Source organism: Hypomesus transpacificus, unplaced genomic scaffold (assembly GCF_021917145.1).
Source record: "Hypomesus transpacificus isolate Combined female unplaced genomic scaffold, fHypTra1 scaffold_52, whole genome shotgun sequence".
NCBI lineage: Eukaryota > Metazoa > Chordata > Actinopteri > Osmeriformes > Osmeridae > Hypomesus > Hypomesus transpacificus.
In genome coordinates, this window is record NW_025814031.1 from 590,727 (window position 1) to 608,305 (window position 17,579).

The window sequence follows — 17,579 nt, forward strand, 5'->3', positions numbered from 1 at the left end:
TGCGGTCAGAAATACGACTCTACCGGCAGTTTATAAATCTAGTTATTTTTTGTTTTCTGTGAGAAATTTGTCACCAGATTTGCATTGGACTCTATGGGGCGAGAGTTGGACTTTGTGTCGCTTTCGTGGGGCTCTGAATAAATGTGTAAGTCTGTTAGATTCCACAGACAACTGTCTACGACCAGCACAAAATTAGCTATCTATTGATCCAAAAACGAAGCATGAAGAGTGAAAATTGTGGCAATGCTGGCAAACTATAAATATATTTTCAACGACATCCGAAGCTCCCCTCCACTCTAAGCGATTCAGTCTGCACTCTAGGGCTTTCTCGTAAACACCCATGTAAATCTCAGAAACGGTTTGAAAAAGTCATGAAACATAATCAGTGATATTGAAAAAAGTTGAATAGATATCAAAAAGCTGAATTATGTAAAAATAGTTTAGGGTTTTGTCAACGTTTTAAAGTTTAAATGGTGGCTCTAGCTGAAATATCGAGGAAGAAGAAGGATTTGGAAGTTGAAGAAGTTTTAAGAAGTTTGAAAGGATTTAAAAGAACTCCATTGGAAAACCATGTTAAAAATATCATGAATATTTATTTATATTAATTCAAGCGTAAGAGGTACAAAGCTGAAAGGTCATAGCCCCCATGGCCTGAAACTTCTGAATTTTTTGATAGTTGAACGGTTTTAATAGCTGAAGATTTGAAGGCGCTGAAAGGTGCCACGGAAGAAGCTGAAGCAGCATTCCAACAATAATGCTGGGCAGAACAAAAAAAAAAGAAAGACTGTTGGGAGTCAAGTTGACTCAGATTTTAGTTGGATCTGTGACTGATGTTTTCATTTGGGACCCCACCCAGAAGGCCATGATGCAGTGTGAGTGGCATGATGGGACTGTGAAGAATGTTCACGTGGAACTACCATCCCTACTCAACTACCAGGTGCGTCCACCATGAATGTCCATCCATGATTGTCCGTTGTCCCAGTCTCTCTTCAAGATCACTTTATTTGTCCCTGGAGGGACATTTTGGACCTAAAGGCTGCCACATAAAAGTACATATAATTATAGTGCAGCAACAAACAAGTGCAGGCAGAAATGTATTCAAGTCCATGCAACACAGCCCCTCATTTCACACCCTCCTTATGCCCTAAGTTTAGGACCTCAGTCCAAACTAAGGAGTTCAGTCTTCCTTCTTACAAGTTTCTGTCACCTCCCCTCTACCTCCCCTCTCCATCCCCCCCCCCCTCCCTCCCTCAGCGACGGTTGCTGTCCGTGATGTGTGTTCTGGAGAGGAGAGTAAGCTGGCTGGGCACTGGGAGCTGGCACATCTGGGGGAGCGTGTGTGAGCAGAGGTAAAGCTCTGGAAGGTGAAGCTCTGGCTTCCGTGGAAGCCGAGAATCTGGGCACTGTCAAAACGTATTTGAACACACTCTGAGATACCAAGATATGTGTGTTTTGAACCAGTGCGGGTGTGGTGTTTGTGCACCCTCCACCTCTTTCAATCTGTTCTTTCCATCTCTCTCTTTTTCTCTCCCTGTATCTCCCTCTCTCTCTACCTATCTTTCTCTGTCTGCGTGTGTGTGTCTGCAGGGTGCAGGTTCTAGTGGACTTGTCAGTACTGAACTCCGACCTCTCCATTCACATCCGACTCTCCCTGAGGGTTCTACTGGAGGAGCAGCTGGCCAACAAACATGCATTCAACATTATCTCGTGAGATCACAAACACATCGCTTGTAATGCACACAAGAGATTGATCTCGACAAACACACAAAGCAAGTAAACAAACTGTACATCACCTGCCGTAGATACACCGGCTCACACTTACAACCCCCCCCCCCCCCCACACACACACACACACTTGTTTAGCACAAATGCTGCCAAATGCTGGTCTTTTCAATGTCCACGCAATCTCATCCACTCTGAATAACCCTCTAACTTTTACTCCTCGAGTATCACACCTAATCAAGCAGTATTGGGGTATATATTTCTCATACAAATATAATCATAAAATTTTTGTATGCATTAGTAGATGTAACGGTGCGTGTCCACTACAGCGGCGCGGAGTGGCGGCTTCCAATTCATTTTCAATGAAACCGGGCGTTGACGCTCGCGTACGCTCCCACAATGCCCTACACGAGCATCAACGCCCGGTTTAATTGAAAATGGATTGGAAGCCGACGCTCTGCTCCGCTGTAGTGGACACGCACCGTAAGTCTGACTCAGACTTTTAGAAAAATTTGCATTATATGAAGTCACAAAGCATAATCCATTGAAATTTTTCAGTCCAGAAACCTGCCCAATGCTAAATTGTTGTCATGTTGTCTTTCAAAGGGTAAATTAAATGCATTGATCATAGGAAATAGTCTGTATAGTTAAATTATGGGTGTCTGAAACCTTTGTGCTTTTGTCCATCTTCTACAGTCTCTATAAACTAATTATCAGTTATTCCCACTGTAATGTGTAATACTCCACACACACGTCCTACTATTCTTGACAGGTTTGGTTCAGTTGTCAGACCCTGGAGAGAGAATATGGTCCCTCCAACCGCAGAAAACCTTCAGGAAGCCTGGCAGTAAGGCCGTCTGATGTGTGTGTGTGTGTCTACACGCCGTTTTATGCTTCTCTCAGGGATGTTTTGGTTTTAGAGCTCTTCAGGAGACTCTCTTTCTTCCTCCCTTCGCTCTCTCTGTGTCATTGTGTTCCTCTCTCCTTCAGGTGAGAATCATCTTTCTTCTGTGTGAATCAATGGTGTGAAATACCACTTTAAAAGCTGCTCCAGTCAAAGGAGTCCTGGTTCAAACTTACATAAAACTGTCAAAACTAAACATTGTCTGTGTATGTGAGTTTCTGCATGAAGGCTACCCATTTTCTGTTGATGTGGTGTATGATCAATACAGTTTATGAAATTGAAACACACACAGCATCAGATTCAGTCCATTGATAACGTACCTCTGTGCCCTGTCTCTCCTCAGGTGGGTGTTGGGTTTGCAGTGTACAGGCAGTAAGAACACCCTGGCGGTTCTGAGGCAGGCTCTGGAGGGAAGTCTACACGGAGCCAGTTCTCATCCTTCCTCCCCTCCTAATCCCCCTCTCTCCCAGGGGCTTTACCTCTTCACCAGTGGGGTGCCTGACCAGGAGATGGTGAGGACCTGGAGATCAGTTTCACCTCTCCTAGTGAGGATGAGAGGATGGAATTTAAAGGGTCGTCCAAGTTAATTGGGGAAGATTCAAACCTCTACCCCACTTGTAACTCTGCTTCAAGGGCCAAGTCCAAGTGAGGGGGCACTCCAAAGAGAAGGGATAAAAAATTATAAATTTGATTGGGAATTAGTCTGGGTAGGGGTAAAGGCCGCAATATGCTACTCCGACTCCGTTTACGGATGGGCGGGCGGACAGATACGGACGGATAGACTTCGTTTATGGTTCTCCGTAGGCTGTGTGTGAGGAAAACAATTCACCGCTAGAAGAGTAGGTGGCGCAACGGTTTTTTGTCAAAGACGACCTTAGAGAAACAGTCTGTGTGGAAGTCGTTGTCGAGTGTTTATTTACCTAGGTTATCGAGAAGTCGGAGCAAATTTACAAATTAGCCATTTCATCAATAAAATACGCACATTTTCAGCAACTACACTGCCCATTTCTCGCCACATTTTAATTCAGATGCTGATTTACATATACTGTTTAGCTGAAATATGAATTGTAAAAACTTACAGCCATGGCGGCCAAAGGATTCTATTCGTCCTTTTTATCACGGCAACCCAGCCCCCGCCCCTGACGCAAGCGGTTCTTAATACTGACCAATCACAGCCAAAGGGGTATCCGTAACAATCCGAAATTACAACGGATAGTTAGAAAATTTAGGGGGTGCACGTCAAGCTCTCCGGGGCTCTCGAAGGGCTCTTGGAGAGCTTGGAGAGGGTGTTCCACGTAGATGAGGACATTCCCGTGTGTCAAGGCTGTACTGAGGACCCAAACGCACGACAGACAAGGTTCTGGATGTGCGCAGACTTTATTTGAGAGAGATGGGGAGGATGGTTTAGGGTATATGGTGGATGGTTGAGCGGGGTCCGGTAGGTAGTGATGTTACGCTCGATACCGTGCTCACGAAGCGGTATCGACCTTTTTGAAACAATTGGTACCACGTGATCAGAGTCGAAGTGTCGAAGTGACGTCCGAAGCATCGGACGTCACACGAGCAGCTGAGACAAACGGCGTTTTATTCAAACGCTTAAAAGACATCAGAAATCACTAATATTCGTAGGTTATAGAGAGGAGACATAGGCCTATTTACGGACGCTATAGAATACATTCAATGACAGAGCCTAGATACAGATAGATTGCCAGAGCTAGATAGAGATAGACAGAGATAGATACAGAAATGAGATCGTACACAAGCACAGCCTACACATTTCTCTAGTTTTACCAGCCTTCTTATGTGGCCATCCCTTTCCCGGTTGCAAAAGCATGTTCCTTAAAAAGCATGTTCCTTAAAAGCTAGCTTACATTATTATATAATAATGTATTCATTTAGCATACTTCCACTAAAACAGGGTGAGCGGACGCAATCTAATTTTGTCTGAGTGAGAGGCTGCGCTCTTACCACGTTGCCATACCAGGTTGAGCGCTGAATGAAGGCTAATTCATGTTAGAAGAACCTAAAAAAAATGTTATAAACGTAAAGTAGCAAAGACGTTGCGTTGTTTATAATACAACAAGATATATGATACCATATTTTTTACACTTGCAAATCGAAACATTTGTCACATAACCTTTATTTATTAAGTTGTCGATGACGATTGTGAGACTGACGTCTCGAAGACTTGACGTCACTAGATTCCTTCCTTCACTCGATACAGTCGCCATACTATAAACTGCCCAGCAGATGTCCCTATGGAGAAGATGTATCGAACGCTTCGAAAAAGCGATACTTTTTCGAGACAATTGTGTCAAATAGCTTTTTGCTTCGGAAAGCTTTGTTTCCCCCATCACTACCGGTAGGAGGACTGGAAGCAGTGATTTGGTGGTAGAACGGAAACAAAGGTCAGCACAAACACAGGCGTAGACTAGTCAAAACCACAGAAAGCCAGGAATACAGACGTGGGGTCGGTGATTCAACAAACTGGCGAGTAGTGGATGAAGATCCGGGGTTTAAGAGCTGTGGTGTTGATGAGGAAATGAGCCGCAGGTGAGTTGAGTTACCGGGAGGGAGTGAAGAAGCGGAATGGATGACTGGACCTGGAAGAAATAGATTAGAACAAGGTCTGGCCTAGGCCGGGGACATGACACCATGTGTCATTTTTTTGGAAAACGGAGAACCCTAAATCGGCCTTAACAGTTGCTGATCAGTTTACGTCCCGAAATGTAATGACATTTTTTTGGTCTTCTGGCTCTCTCAGTTTTTGAAATTCCTCAGTGTTTCTGAAAATAGGTCTACGCAACCACAGTGCCTGGTCATTGATGTGTTTATAAGTGAACTACTTTAAAACCTTTCCTCAGTCAATATTGGACTCTGTATCAAAAACGTTCTGTAACCAAAATAGTTTTTTTTTTAATCTAATGCATTTTCTGGGTGTAGGATGCGGTGTGTTCCTACGTGTCGGAGTGCTGCAGTGGCCGACCACTGTGTTTGCATGTCTGTCTGTTCCCTGGGAAGGGGACAGACACACAGAACCGGTGGGAAGCGGGGGTCGCCCCCCCTACTCGATATACCACCAAGGATGAGACAGCTGGGGCACTGAGGCAGCTTGCACAGGCTGGGAACGGACGCTTCCACTGGATCAGTGAGACTGGTACTAGTCCTGACCTCTTTACTTCTCAACTGTCTGTTAAACTTTTGGTTAACCTGATTTATTATGTCCTTGTAGTGGTTGTTTCTTGTCCTATTGATAACCACCATGGTTGAAGCAAAACTGTCTGATTTTCTACATCCCAAATAATCCAAGGTCCACAGAAAGGTAGAAAAGACAAAACACCATTTATTACAAACTAGTGCACAGTGCCCATGATGCAGTCGTTGATTAACATGTCAGTGAAACACAAATACTGACACCTTGAACTATAGGTGCATCGTGCCCATGATACAATTGCTTGCACACAACCACAAATTCGTGTAATTATAGATAGGGTAGTGCCTGTGATGCAGCTGTTGATAACAGTTATTCTCAGTGGTTTTGGTACCTACATTTCTCAGATCACAAATGCAATTCTCTGTCATCTCTGAAGCACTTGTTCAACCTCCACATCATCTATTCTAGTCAAATTGCCAATGCTGCGGTAGCCTACATTCATACAAATGATTATGTAGCCTTCATTTGTCTGCTGTTTCCTACGTTATCAATTGCTTATGTTATGTTAATCAAAATGTATTATATTGGTTCTCTGTTAAATTGTCTTACCATCACAAACATCAAGACATTTACATGTATTCAATTAGCAGACGCTCTTATCCAGAGCAACTTACAGTAAGTACAGGGACATTCTCCCCGAGGCAAGTGATGAAGTGGTGAAGTGCCTTGACCAAGGACACAATGTCATTTGGCACGGCCGGTAATTGAACCAACAACCTTCTGATTAATAGCCCGACTCCCTAACCGTTCAGCCATCTGACCCCCGAACTGTACATGCATAGTTCTTAACATAAGTCATTACATGCACAATGGTTGAATCAGTTGTCATAATTGTAGGCCTAATTCACCATACAGCGCTTGCATGTACAGTTCTGCCGACAAAGGAGGCTAAAGTGGCAGGAAAAGTGCCCATGCTCGTGATGCAGCTGGCGATTATAATGTGTAGGTAATTTGGTGTTAAGACTTTGCAGTTTTGACATCAGTAAGCACATTCATTTATGTAACATAATTCACTGATCTACACTTAACATACATCGACTTTAGATTGTCGCTCTGTTAACTAGCAAGCATTTCATCCATAAATAAACCCCTTTGAAAGCAGAGTATGCCAGCACTAACCTGTAGGGGTGGGAAACTTTTGGTAAATCACAATTCGATTCCTGGGGTCACGTTTAGATTAAAAATCGATTCACGATATTTTCGATTTTTAATGTGGGTGCATATTTGTGGCTACAGATCAGAAAGTAAGGCTGTGCCTACATTCAAGAGTTGATGTGTTCATTTAAAACAGAGTGCTGTCTTTTCTCTGCAGGCATCCTGGACAGTGATGACATCAGTGCTCTTATTGCAGAAATGGAGAAGGCAGCTAGCTACTGGCAAAAGGTGGCCAAGAGCAACATAGAGCTTCCATCTGCCATGTTACAAAACCAATCCGCCATTAACAAACCATAACACCATACTCTGGTCCACTCATCAATAACTTACAATGGATTTATTATTGTTGTATTATTGTTATTGTAGTGTGTTGTGATCATAGTGTCCCTTGCTGTGTGACCAGAGCTCCATGTTGGTGGAGTCCCTCATCCAGAGGGCTGGCTGCCAGTGTCCAGGGAATGGTGCTGCAGCACCAAGCCCTGTGGTCTGGAGGCATAAAGATGGACCTTTACCCCCTCCCAGGCCTACAACTCTCTCTCTGGCTAGGCTGGTCAGGGCAACACCCCCGTCCACTTAGTCCACTATATTCTTCCTGCTTTGTCTACTAGGCCTGCTAGTTTCATCTCCCACATTAATCTTTGATAGATCCTAGTTCATAAAAAACTAACTATTACATAGGAAATTAACTGTTAAACCTAAGAAACTATGAAAAGTGTGTATTTGGTCTCCCTTTCCACATATCTCAACCTTCGATAAGACTTCCTCTCAAACCTCAATAGAGCCTAATTGAAGGCTTCATGTGAGCTGAGTCTGTCTTTTTTTTCTCCAGAAAAGCAAAGAGAGCGGAAAAGAGTCCTCCCGGGATGCAGTCCTCACCTGGCGCCCATGCAGTGCCAAGGCTGCCATCCCCCCAGGTGGGTGAAGGCTTTTCTGCTGGCCCAGCAGAGATCTCAGCCCAGCTGTGCTTGGGTAGATCCCAGTTTAGCGCCAGGCTAGATTTGCCTTCATGTCTCCAGCAGACATGTAAAAAGCACCATTCAAAATTTTAATTAATTTTAATGTAATCGGAAATTTCTCACAAACTCTGAATTCAGTATTCAGAGTTCAGGTGCCGGGGGTGGGGCTCGATGGCGAGCGCCTGGTGGCCGGGCCTTTTCCCATGGGGCCCGGTCGGGCACAGCCCGAAGAGACAACGTGGGACCCTCTTCCAGTGGGCTCACCATCCGCAGGAGGGGTCATGGGGGTCGGGTGCAGTGTGAGACGGGCGGCGGCCGAAGGCGGGGGCCTTGGCGGTCCGATCCTCGGCTGCAAAAGTTAGCTTTAGGGACGTGGAACGTCACCTCGCTGGCGGGAAAGGAGCCTGAGCTGGTGCGCGAGGTAGAGAGTTTCCGGCTAGATATAGTCGGCCTCGCCTCGACGCACAGCGTGGGCTCCGGAACCAGTCTCCTTGAGAGGGGCTGGACTCTCTTCCACTCTGGAGTTGCCCTTGGTGAGAGGCGTCGAGCTGGGGTGGGAATACTGGTTTCCCCTCGGTTCGGCGCCTGTACATTGGGGTTCACCCCGGTGGACGAGAGGGTAGCCTCCCTCCGCCTTCGGGTGGGGGGACGGGTCCTCACTGTCGTTTGTGCTTATGCACCAAACGGCAGCTCAGAGTACCCACCCTTTTTGGAGTCTCTGGGGGGGGTGCTGGAAAGCGCTCCTCCTGGGGATTCCCTCGTCCTCCTGGGGGACTTCAATGCTCATGTGGGCAATGACAGTGAGACCTGGAGGGGCGTGATTGGGAGGAACGGCCCCCCCGATCTGAACCCGAGTGGTGTTTTGTTGTTGGACTTCTGTGCTAGACACGGTTTGTCCATAACGAACACCATGTTCAAGCATAAGGGTGTCCATATGTGCACCTGGCACCAGGACACCCGAGGTCTCAGTTCGATGATCGACTTTGTAGTCGTGTCATCGGACTTGGGGCCGCATGTCTTGGACACTCGGGTGAGGAGAGGGGCGGAGCTGTCAACTGATCACCACCTGGTGGTGAGTTGGCTTCGATGGTGGGGGAGGACGCCGGTCAGGCCTGGCAGGCCCAAACGTAATGTGAGGGTCTGCTGGGAACGTCTGGCGGAACCCTCTGTCAGAAGGAGCTTCAACTCCCACCTCCGGGAGAGCTTCGATCATGTCTCGGGGGGGGCCGGGGACATTGAGTCCGAATGGGCCATGTTCCGGGCCTCCATTGTTGAAGCGGCTTATCTGCTAAAAACAGGTGCATTCGATGGTAGGGAATAGGTTAAAAGAAATTCTTGATTCAGCAGCACCAAAGCCTGTTTATCTTTTTATAGCCGAGCCCCTCTATGTGTTAGCTTTGAACATACATTTGTGGTCATAGGTTTGAAGTCTCATTTGTGGTTGTTAGCAACCCTTGGGTGGAAGCCAAAGGGAAACCAAAATGTAGAATTATTCACCAAACAACATGATTATTCACTTATCAAAGGATGCTCCTGTCAACAACGTGTCGCACCAAACTTCCTCTCAGGTTTTCTATCTAGCAGCTCTAGTGATGTGTCGTTCGTGAACGATTTATTCGTTTTGAACGAATCCTTACAAGAGATGTGTTCGACATCATGCAGCGCCGCTGACTTGAAGCAGTGAATTCTTGTTAGACTTAGTGTCCGACTTGAGACGGCACCGACATCAGGTCACTGTGACATATTCAAGGTGATAATTACGGGGGGGTTTGGGGGGGGTCTGACGACCCTAATTAAGACTTGGGACACCCCCTCACCCAAAAGAGGTAAAAACTACAGGTAGGTGGGGTCTATACACACCCTGGAGAAGAAGTTGACCCCCCCCGGTGGCATTGTAGGCCTATAATTAGCACTCTGGACCTACAAAGTAGGCTACCGTGAGATCGATTCGAGAACTGCCGGCTGTGTAGCCGAGCGCATTTTCTCAAGAGCAACTGCACGGGTTCTAATGACAACACAGTTATTTAATGATTGTCCAGACTCACACACAACAACTTTGACGTGTGTTTTGGTTTTATTCTGACAGCTTGAGTTTTGCCAATGCTCAAATCCGGACCAAACTGTATAATCCATGTTGAAATTACAAAAACTACAATAAATCTGAGATTTCTCAATGACAATCAGGCGAAAGAGACAAATTTAGCCGTCTAACCATAGACTCCCATTCATTTTGCACTTGCCCGCGATCACCCCCAGTGGAACTCTGGTGGAACTGCAACCATATTCGGTACAATGGGGCTTAATAGACCAATTATTACCCTACGTCACACAACTGTCAAGCAGGCTCAACTGCGCATGTCGGTTGTAAAAGACGAACTTCTCCCCGGTCTATTACACTTTAAGTGTCGATCGTGTCATCATAAAATCTCTGGCCACTGGATTGCAGGGCTTGATATTAACTTTTTGAGGCTCTTGGCCTTTGGACAAATAAGTTTCACTTGTGTATGCACAAAAGTCACTTGACCCTTAATTAGCCTGACCAAGTGATTGGGCAAAACTAGCCTCGCTAACGGAGATCGCTTTCTCGGGCAAATGACAAATGAAACAGGCTCGGTTAAAGAAATCCGAGATGCTGGCTATCTTCATCAGGCTCCTATCTACATTAGGCAGTCCTCCCTGGCGTTTCTGGTGTAGAATGGAGTGAAATACAACATTGTGCACACTGCCAGTGAGCGAGTCTGACTGAGGCTAACGTCTAAAGGCTAAAACAGTGTAACGGGGACGCAGTCTCACTCAGATTGCCAGCTTAAACAAATCTGAAAAAAATCGGACCAGCTGGCTAAAAGCAGAATTCCCATATCTCTTGAAAGCTGCCCTGCTCGACTTTTTAGATGTAGAATTGACATGTAAAATTATGAACTTTTTGAAAAAACGTGAAGACATGGTTGCGCTCGACTATGCGGTCTGTACCGGGCTACATTCTCACTCAAATTTCAAGACTTTCTTGACCCAAATCAATATTCTGATGCGACAGTTCAATGGGTAATCGCTTTCTCTCTTAAACGCTGTCCTCATCGACCTTTTTGGTCTTTTTAAATCTAACTATTGGTATTATCCGTGTGGTTCTTTTGCCATTTTAAATGCTATCCTTTCCCGGTTTTCTGCAACCACATTGCGCGCATATCCCGAATGTTTACAAACAAATAATTGGTCTATAGGGAGTGGACAAGCTCTCCGTAGAAGGGCTCTGGCTCAGTACTGGTAGCCAGGGGCGATTCTAGGATCAGCCCTTTAGGGGTGCTCAGCCTCCAATGAGAATGTGACATGAATACAGTGCCTTGCAAAAGTGCTAAACCCCCTTGCTAATAACAGGCATGCAAACAGGTCAGCGGTAAAAAAGTAGAAAATGTATTACATTTTTTTGTTAAACGCATGAATCTGGTGCACTTTGAGAGCAAAATTAAGAGGCTAGATCTATGTAAAATCTGTGCTTTAACCATAAATACATTTTTTGTATAGCATACATCATAAAAAAGTTTTAAATAAACAGGATTACCTGTGTTGAACTACTTTAAAAAGCAAAAGTCAAAAGTATCACTTACTGTAAAGCTAACACACATCCAATAGACATCATTTTTAATATTGTATTAAAATTGTTTCTACTAGATGATGTAAGATGGGTCTGTAAACCTCTCCCTACTCTGCCTCTGATTGGCTGTGAGGTTTAGGCATTAAAGGCCATTGCACACTCAGTCCGAAATTTTCGTATGCGTTTTTTCCGTATTCGTCAGCCTAAAATTTGTCACGCACAGACACCTTGCACACTGAGTCCGATGCGTATTTATTAAACGTTTGCGGGGAAAAAACGGAAAAAATACTAAATGGATTCGTCAAGAAGTGAGGACGGCTTTGTTCCCCTCTCTCATTAAAAAGAGAAACATTTGTAGAAATAGGAAATATTGGGTCCATCCAACCCTGAAGTTGTGCAGAGAGGAAGGAGAGTTTCATGTCCTTATCAAGGAGCTCAGAAATTATCCGGAGAAATTTAAAATGTTCCTCCGAATATCAGTGGATCAGTTTGATAATTTGCTAGAACATAGGACACACACACACACTTGAAACAAACATTCAATACAACACAATTATTTTGTGTGCTAAATAATAGGCTATATCATTTTAGGTATCTGAGCACTGGGGACTCATTCACCACAATCGCCAGCAGTTTTCGGTTGGGCATCAGCACTGTAGGGAAGATTGTGAGGGAGACCTGTGACCAAATCTGGCTGCAGCTTATGGACTGTCTCTACCTCTAAAGGCCATTGCACACTGAGTCCGAAATTCGTATCCGAAATGTTCGCACGTAAAAAAATAAATACGAGCTCACGTCTCGTCTACTTTTTGGGGCTATCTCGTTGTTTATGATCATTGACCTATATGCACTTTTGTAAAGCTCTCTCTTGAAGTCGCTTTGGATAAAGGGGGGAGGGGGGGGGCAACGTGGCCGTGGCCAACACAGCATTTTACCCGTGCTTCCCAACTAAACAACTGGCTCTGGAACCAATCGTCACTCTAAATGTATCCAAACTACAGACCATCACATTACACATATCAAAACAGAACAAACACAACAACAAAACTCCAAACAATGCTTATCTAACTAAGATTAAACCTTTGACGGCCATTGCACACTGATTCCGAAATTCGTATCCGAAATGTTTGCACGTAAAAAAATTCATACGACCTCACTTTATGTCAATCACGCTTGCACACTGCCTCCAAAACTTTTGTCCGTAAAAAAAAAACTTCGGATCGGGTTCGATTTTCTGCGTTTTTCGCATCCGTAGCCAGCATTTTGATATTTCGTTTGGCAATTCAGAGCCACAGTACAAGCAAATGACAAAATCCAGAATGGCGTCTGACAAGTTGATACATTATGTCTATGGCACACAATTATTTTGTGTGCTATAATAATAGGCTATATCCTATTATTATAGCACACAAAATAATTGTGTTGTATTGAATGTTTGTTTCAATAGTGTGTGTGTGTGTCCATACCTTAGACATACTGCCAGTCTCTGTTCAGGATTGATTGGTTGACGGATTTTTATTTTTTATTTTGTATATGTTGCTCCAGTATTTCAGGCAAATCATCAAACTGATCCACTGACATTCGGTGGTAAATTTTAAATTTCTCCGGATAATATCTGAGCTCCTATAAGGAGATAAATCTCTCTTTCCTCTCTGCGCAACGTCAGGATTGGATGGACCCAATATTTCTCTTTTTAATAAGAGAGGGCAACAAAACCATCCTCACTGCTTGACGAATGCATTTAGTATTTTTTCAGGTTTCTATTCCAAACGTTTAATGAATACGCATCTGACTCAGTGTGCAAGGTGTCTGTGCGTGACGAATTTTAGCCTGACGAAAACGGTCAAAAACGCATATGAAAATTTCGGACTCAGTGTGCAATGGCCTTAACCGGAGAATGTCTAATATGGGGAGAACTCCCACTCTCTATGGAGCTAGAAAGCTGACAAAAGAATCTGAATTTGAATGTGAAAGATCTGAAATATTTGTATGTCGAATTTCATAAAACTGAAATATTTTAATGTTGAATATAATATATGAATTATTTTATGCCGAATTTAACAGAACTGTATTATTTTGATCCAGAAATACAAATTTATAAAATTCAGATTGTGTGAATTCAGATTCTTTAAATTCAGATTGCATGAATTCAGATTCTTGAAATTCAGATTCTTGAAATTCAGATTACGGAAATTCAGATTTTGTCTGAACTAGGCCATAGGTGAAACAGCTTGCTTTCACAGGAAAAAGTAGACAATTTCAGAACGAACAAATCTAGACATTCTCTGACCGAATTTTACCTCAGAACAAAAACTAAGTTGCTCGTTGGAGGAAGAGTATGGAGCAAGTGCTTATGAAACTTGTAAAAAATCCTCTGCCAAAATCGGCAGTTACTGTTACCAAGTGAGTCGAGACAGAGTCGGAGGGTGGCGGAGACCGATGGAAGACGCGGAACAACTGGCAAAGCTATAGCCTATGTTCCGTTGTTCTCTTTTCTTAGTTTTTTAAGAGCTTGATGGCAACATCCAGCCTGGTATAAAATGATGAACTTCAATTGTGTCTCTTAATTATAATACCCACACAGAAAATCCTGGTTGAATCAAGTCACGCTAGCTAGCTACTGTATTGCTGATAGCCAATTTTGGATGGTCAAGCATATTTTTCATTGTCTCCTTATTCCTATTAAAGTCAACGTTCAGCCTCAGGCTATGTTCATTTGCTAAGTGACATTTCAGATCGGTTATGGATAGGGAAATATTTGCTGTCTGAGAGATCGGACAGTATTTAACAGCATAGATATAAGGAGTTATCTATGGTTAACATATCCGTAGTGCTGCCGGGTGTGATTTGATTAATCGTCCACACATCGTCTGGAAGTCAGTTTCTATCAAATGCCAACGATCTCCATACTAGATCTTGCCGACGTATCTTCTACTAGGGAGGACAAACGTTCTGCTCTCAATGTAATCACAACGGAGAGTTCCAAGCGTCAACAAATGCCAAACTGAACTTATTGCTCATTTAACATTGTGATAAAAAACACAATTGTGATATTTAATGTAAAGTACGATGTACGCTGATATTATCAGTACATTTACTTTCGAAAACAGTAGTCAATTTTCGTTTGATGACTGAGTCGTTAGCGTAATTAGCCTCTGTTTAACGACATATACGATAGCGGTCTGTGATACATCCGTTTTCAATCGTTAAAATAATAAACATGCCTCACATATCGATGAACCTTTTATGATTTATTATGACATTATATTACTAGTAAACAATTCATGGGTACAATTGTCCTTATATACCTGTAGTTTTAAACCAGTGTAGCTCACTGTAATGCTGTACGCGACGCGGTTTAGAAAAACTTGTAATTCTACTGCTGTTTAGGAAGCCAAACGGCGACGAATGCCACAGCCTCAATTTGATGTCATTGTGTTCATGAAGGTCTCCTCTACAGGACTGTGAAAACCGCGAACATTTCCCAGCTGGGGGATTTTTTATAATCGAGCTTATGTCCTAGGAGTGCCCCTGTTTAAGAGCTACATTTTGAGTGCTAACAAACTACCCATCGCTCTACCCAGCCAGTTAGCTTGCCACGAGCATTCCTCTCCCTGCTTCACTAACAAAATATGGACAGATGTGCCTTGTTTTCGCTCATTTAATCCGATCGCCCTTAAAATCGGTTAACATATAGTGGAAACGTACATCTACGAATCTGTGGTCTAAAATATACATAAAGATGAACATTTTTTTATTCCAGCGCGTTCAAACAGTCCCCTCAGTAAAGGTTGGCTAGCAACTTACAGCAGCAGCCTGGCCCAGACAGGTGGGGGGAGGGGCGCAAAGGGCACACTTAATAGTGGTATTTTGTTCCAACTCATTTTTTAGACAACTCATTCATTTGTAGCAGATAAACATCTAAAAACATTCGAGCTAGTAGGCCCGAAAACTAGGATTGATCCAATGCCTGTGTGAATACCGTCCCGAATGTGGCACTGGCGTTTTAACAGTTTAAGACGTCTGTAATTAGCCGAGTGGTCTTTACACCCTTGGCCACTAACCTGAACTTTAATGCCACAACCTTAACTTGATGTCAATCTGTTCAGAAAAATGTCCTCTACAGGACTGTGAAACCGCTAAAATTTTCCAGTTGGGACATTTGAGTTATTTGAGTTTAAGTCCGATGAGTGCCTGCAACCATTCACTGCAACGCTTCATGGAACTCGACTCGGAATCTGAGCTTCAGGGACGCTTGTCAAAAAAAGACAAAATTTGGCGTGTCAAGCATTTTAGAATTGTTAATGTGTTCCCTTCGTATTTAAGACAAAATACTTCACAAGCAAGAGGTTTGTTAATGTAACTGTATACATATCTCACTCATATTGGCTAACAAGTAGTTTACATCCAAAGTCGCTGTTGTAAAACTAGCCTCTTTTTCACAAACTGCTGATTAATGGAAGTAGCTTCGAGGTAAAATTCAAAACCTTTAAAAACGTCTACATTTAGCAAATATTGTTTATATTATTGTGCACACGTATTTTAATATTGTAAATATGTCATTTAATTCCATAATTTCACCAGGAATAACTAATAAAAACGTATTTCAGGAAAAACGCTCAAACGGGTTTGTCCTCCCTACTTCTACACATCGGGACGTATGCTATCCCAGACACGTATGTGTGATCTGGGTCTTCCTCCAACTAGCAACTCAGTTTGTTCTGAGGTAAAGTTCGGTCATTTTGAAATCGTCTACTTTTTCCTGTGAAAGCAAGCTGTTTCACCTTTGGCCTAGCTCAGACAAAATCTGAATTTCTGCAATCTGAATTTCAGCAATCTAAATTTCAGCAATCTGAATTTCAAGAATCTGAATTCCTGCAATCTGAATTTCAAGAATCTGAATTCCTGCAATCTGAATTTTAGGAATGTGTAGCCTATTTTTGCATCTAAATAATTCAGTTTTATTAAATTCGGCATACAAATAATTCAGATATTATATATTCAACAGCAAAATATTTAAGTTTTATGAAATTCGACACACAAATATTTCTGATCTTTCAAATTCAGATACTTTTGTCAACTTTCTAGCGCCATAAGTCTCGGGGAAACTTCCGGGTTCTGAACCGGTTGCAGTTCCACTTTAGTTCCATATGAGGGCGCTAACGGTCAAGTGCAGAATGAGGATATCATTTTTTGTCTAGTAATTTGAATTCTGAATTTGAAAGGGGAGGCAAAAAAAATACATACCGCTGGGGGATATATTTTTTTAAAGTCGCCTTTCTGTTCTAAAAAGCCTTTTAAAATGTCATTGACGTCATAAACATTGTACGGCCCGAGATACTGCTTGATGGCAAGCTCTGGTTACTGCCACTTTTCTCTCGAGGCATCGACAACACAGCTGACAGGGTAGCCTCTCCCTGTCCATACACATGCTAGAAAGAGTTTTGGTTTGCTAATGTTGTTGCTAATGTTGCTAATGCTCTGATATTCTGGTTCTGCATCGGATGCCATCAGGCGGGATCTCTGGTCGTAGTCACTCCTTCACTAACCAATCAGCATTCGTTAGCAGAATGCTAGCGTGTTATGGGCAACAACGACTTACCCTGTAAGAAATCGAAAGGTCACAAGTACTCAACTTGTCATTCAACTTTCGAACCGTAATCTATGTTGAACATGCAAAAACTACAATCAAATCTGAGATTTCTCAACAACAATCAGGTGAAAGAGACAAATGTAGCCGTTCAGCTCCATAGACTCCCATTCATTTTGCACTCTAACACGATCACTCCCAGTGGAACTCTGGTGGAATTGCAACAAAATTCGGTACAATGGGGCTTCATAGGGAGTGAGTAGGCTCTCCTTAAACAGGCTCTGCCTCAACTCTGTAGCTTTTCACAGAGCCATAGAAAAAGAGAGTTGCCACACTTCCATAGACTCCCATTGTTATTGAGGAATGCAGAAGTAAAGCGTGTCTCATGCGACCTATAGTTCCAGACATTGTATTTTCCACCGTTGAACCCCATTCATTTTCAGTGTCTC

At 43.3% G+C, this 17,579-nt stretch overlaps 1 protein-coding gene across 5 annotated transcripts in view; it reads left to right on the forward strand.

The window, feature by feature from the left end:
* The window catches only part of vwa3a (von Willebrand factor A domain containing 3A), a 35,707-nt gene that overhangs the window by 13,751 nt on the left and 4,377 nt on the right, over positions 1-17,579 (forward strand). For all 5 annotated transcript variants that reach the window (XR_006955827.1, XR_006955826.1, XM_047017312.1 and 2 more), the window contains exons 12-20: positions 857-937; positions 1,255-1,349; positions 1,588-1,707; positions 2,495-2,569; positions 2,970-3,138; positions 5,570-5,783; positions 7,153-7,223; positions 7,399-7,545; positions 7,825-7,909. Coding sequence is in view for 3 of the 5 variants with exons in the window: in XM_047017312.1 (XP_046873268.1) it covers positions 857-937; positions 1,255-1,349; positions 1,588-1,707; positions 2,495-2,569; positions 2,970-3,138; positions 5,570-5,783; positions 7,153-7,223; positions 7,399-7,545; positions 7,825-7,909 (1,057 nt within the window). In the remaining 2 variants the exon portion in view is untranslated. The remainder of the gene's footprint in view (positions 1-856; positions 938-1,254; positions 1,350-1,587; positions 1,708-2,494; positions 2,570-2,969; positions 3,139-5,569; positions 5,784-7,152; positions 7,224-7,398; positions 7,546-7,824; positions 7,910-17,579) is intronic.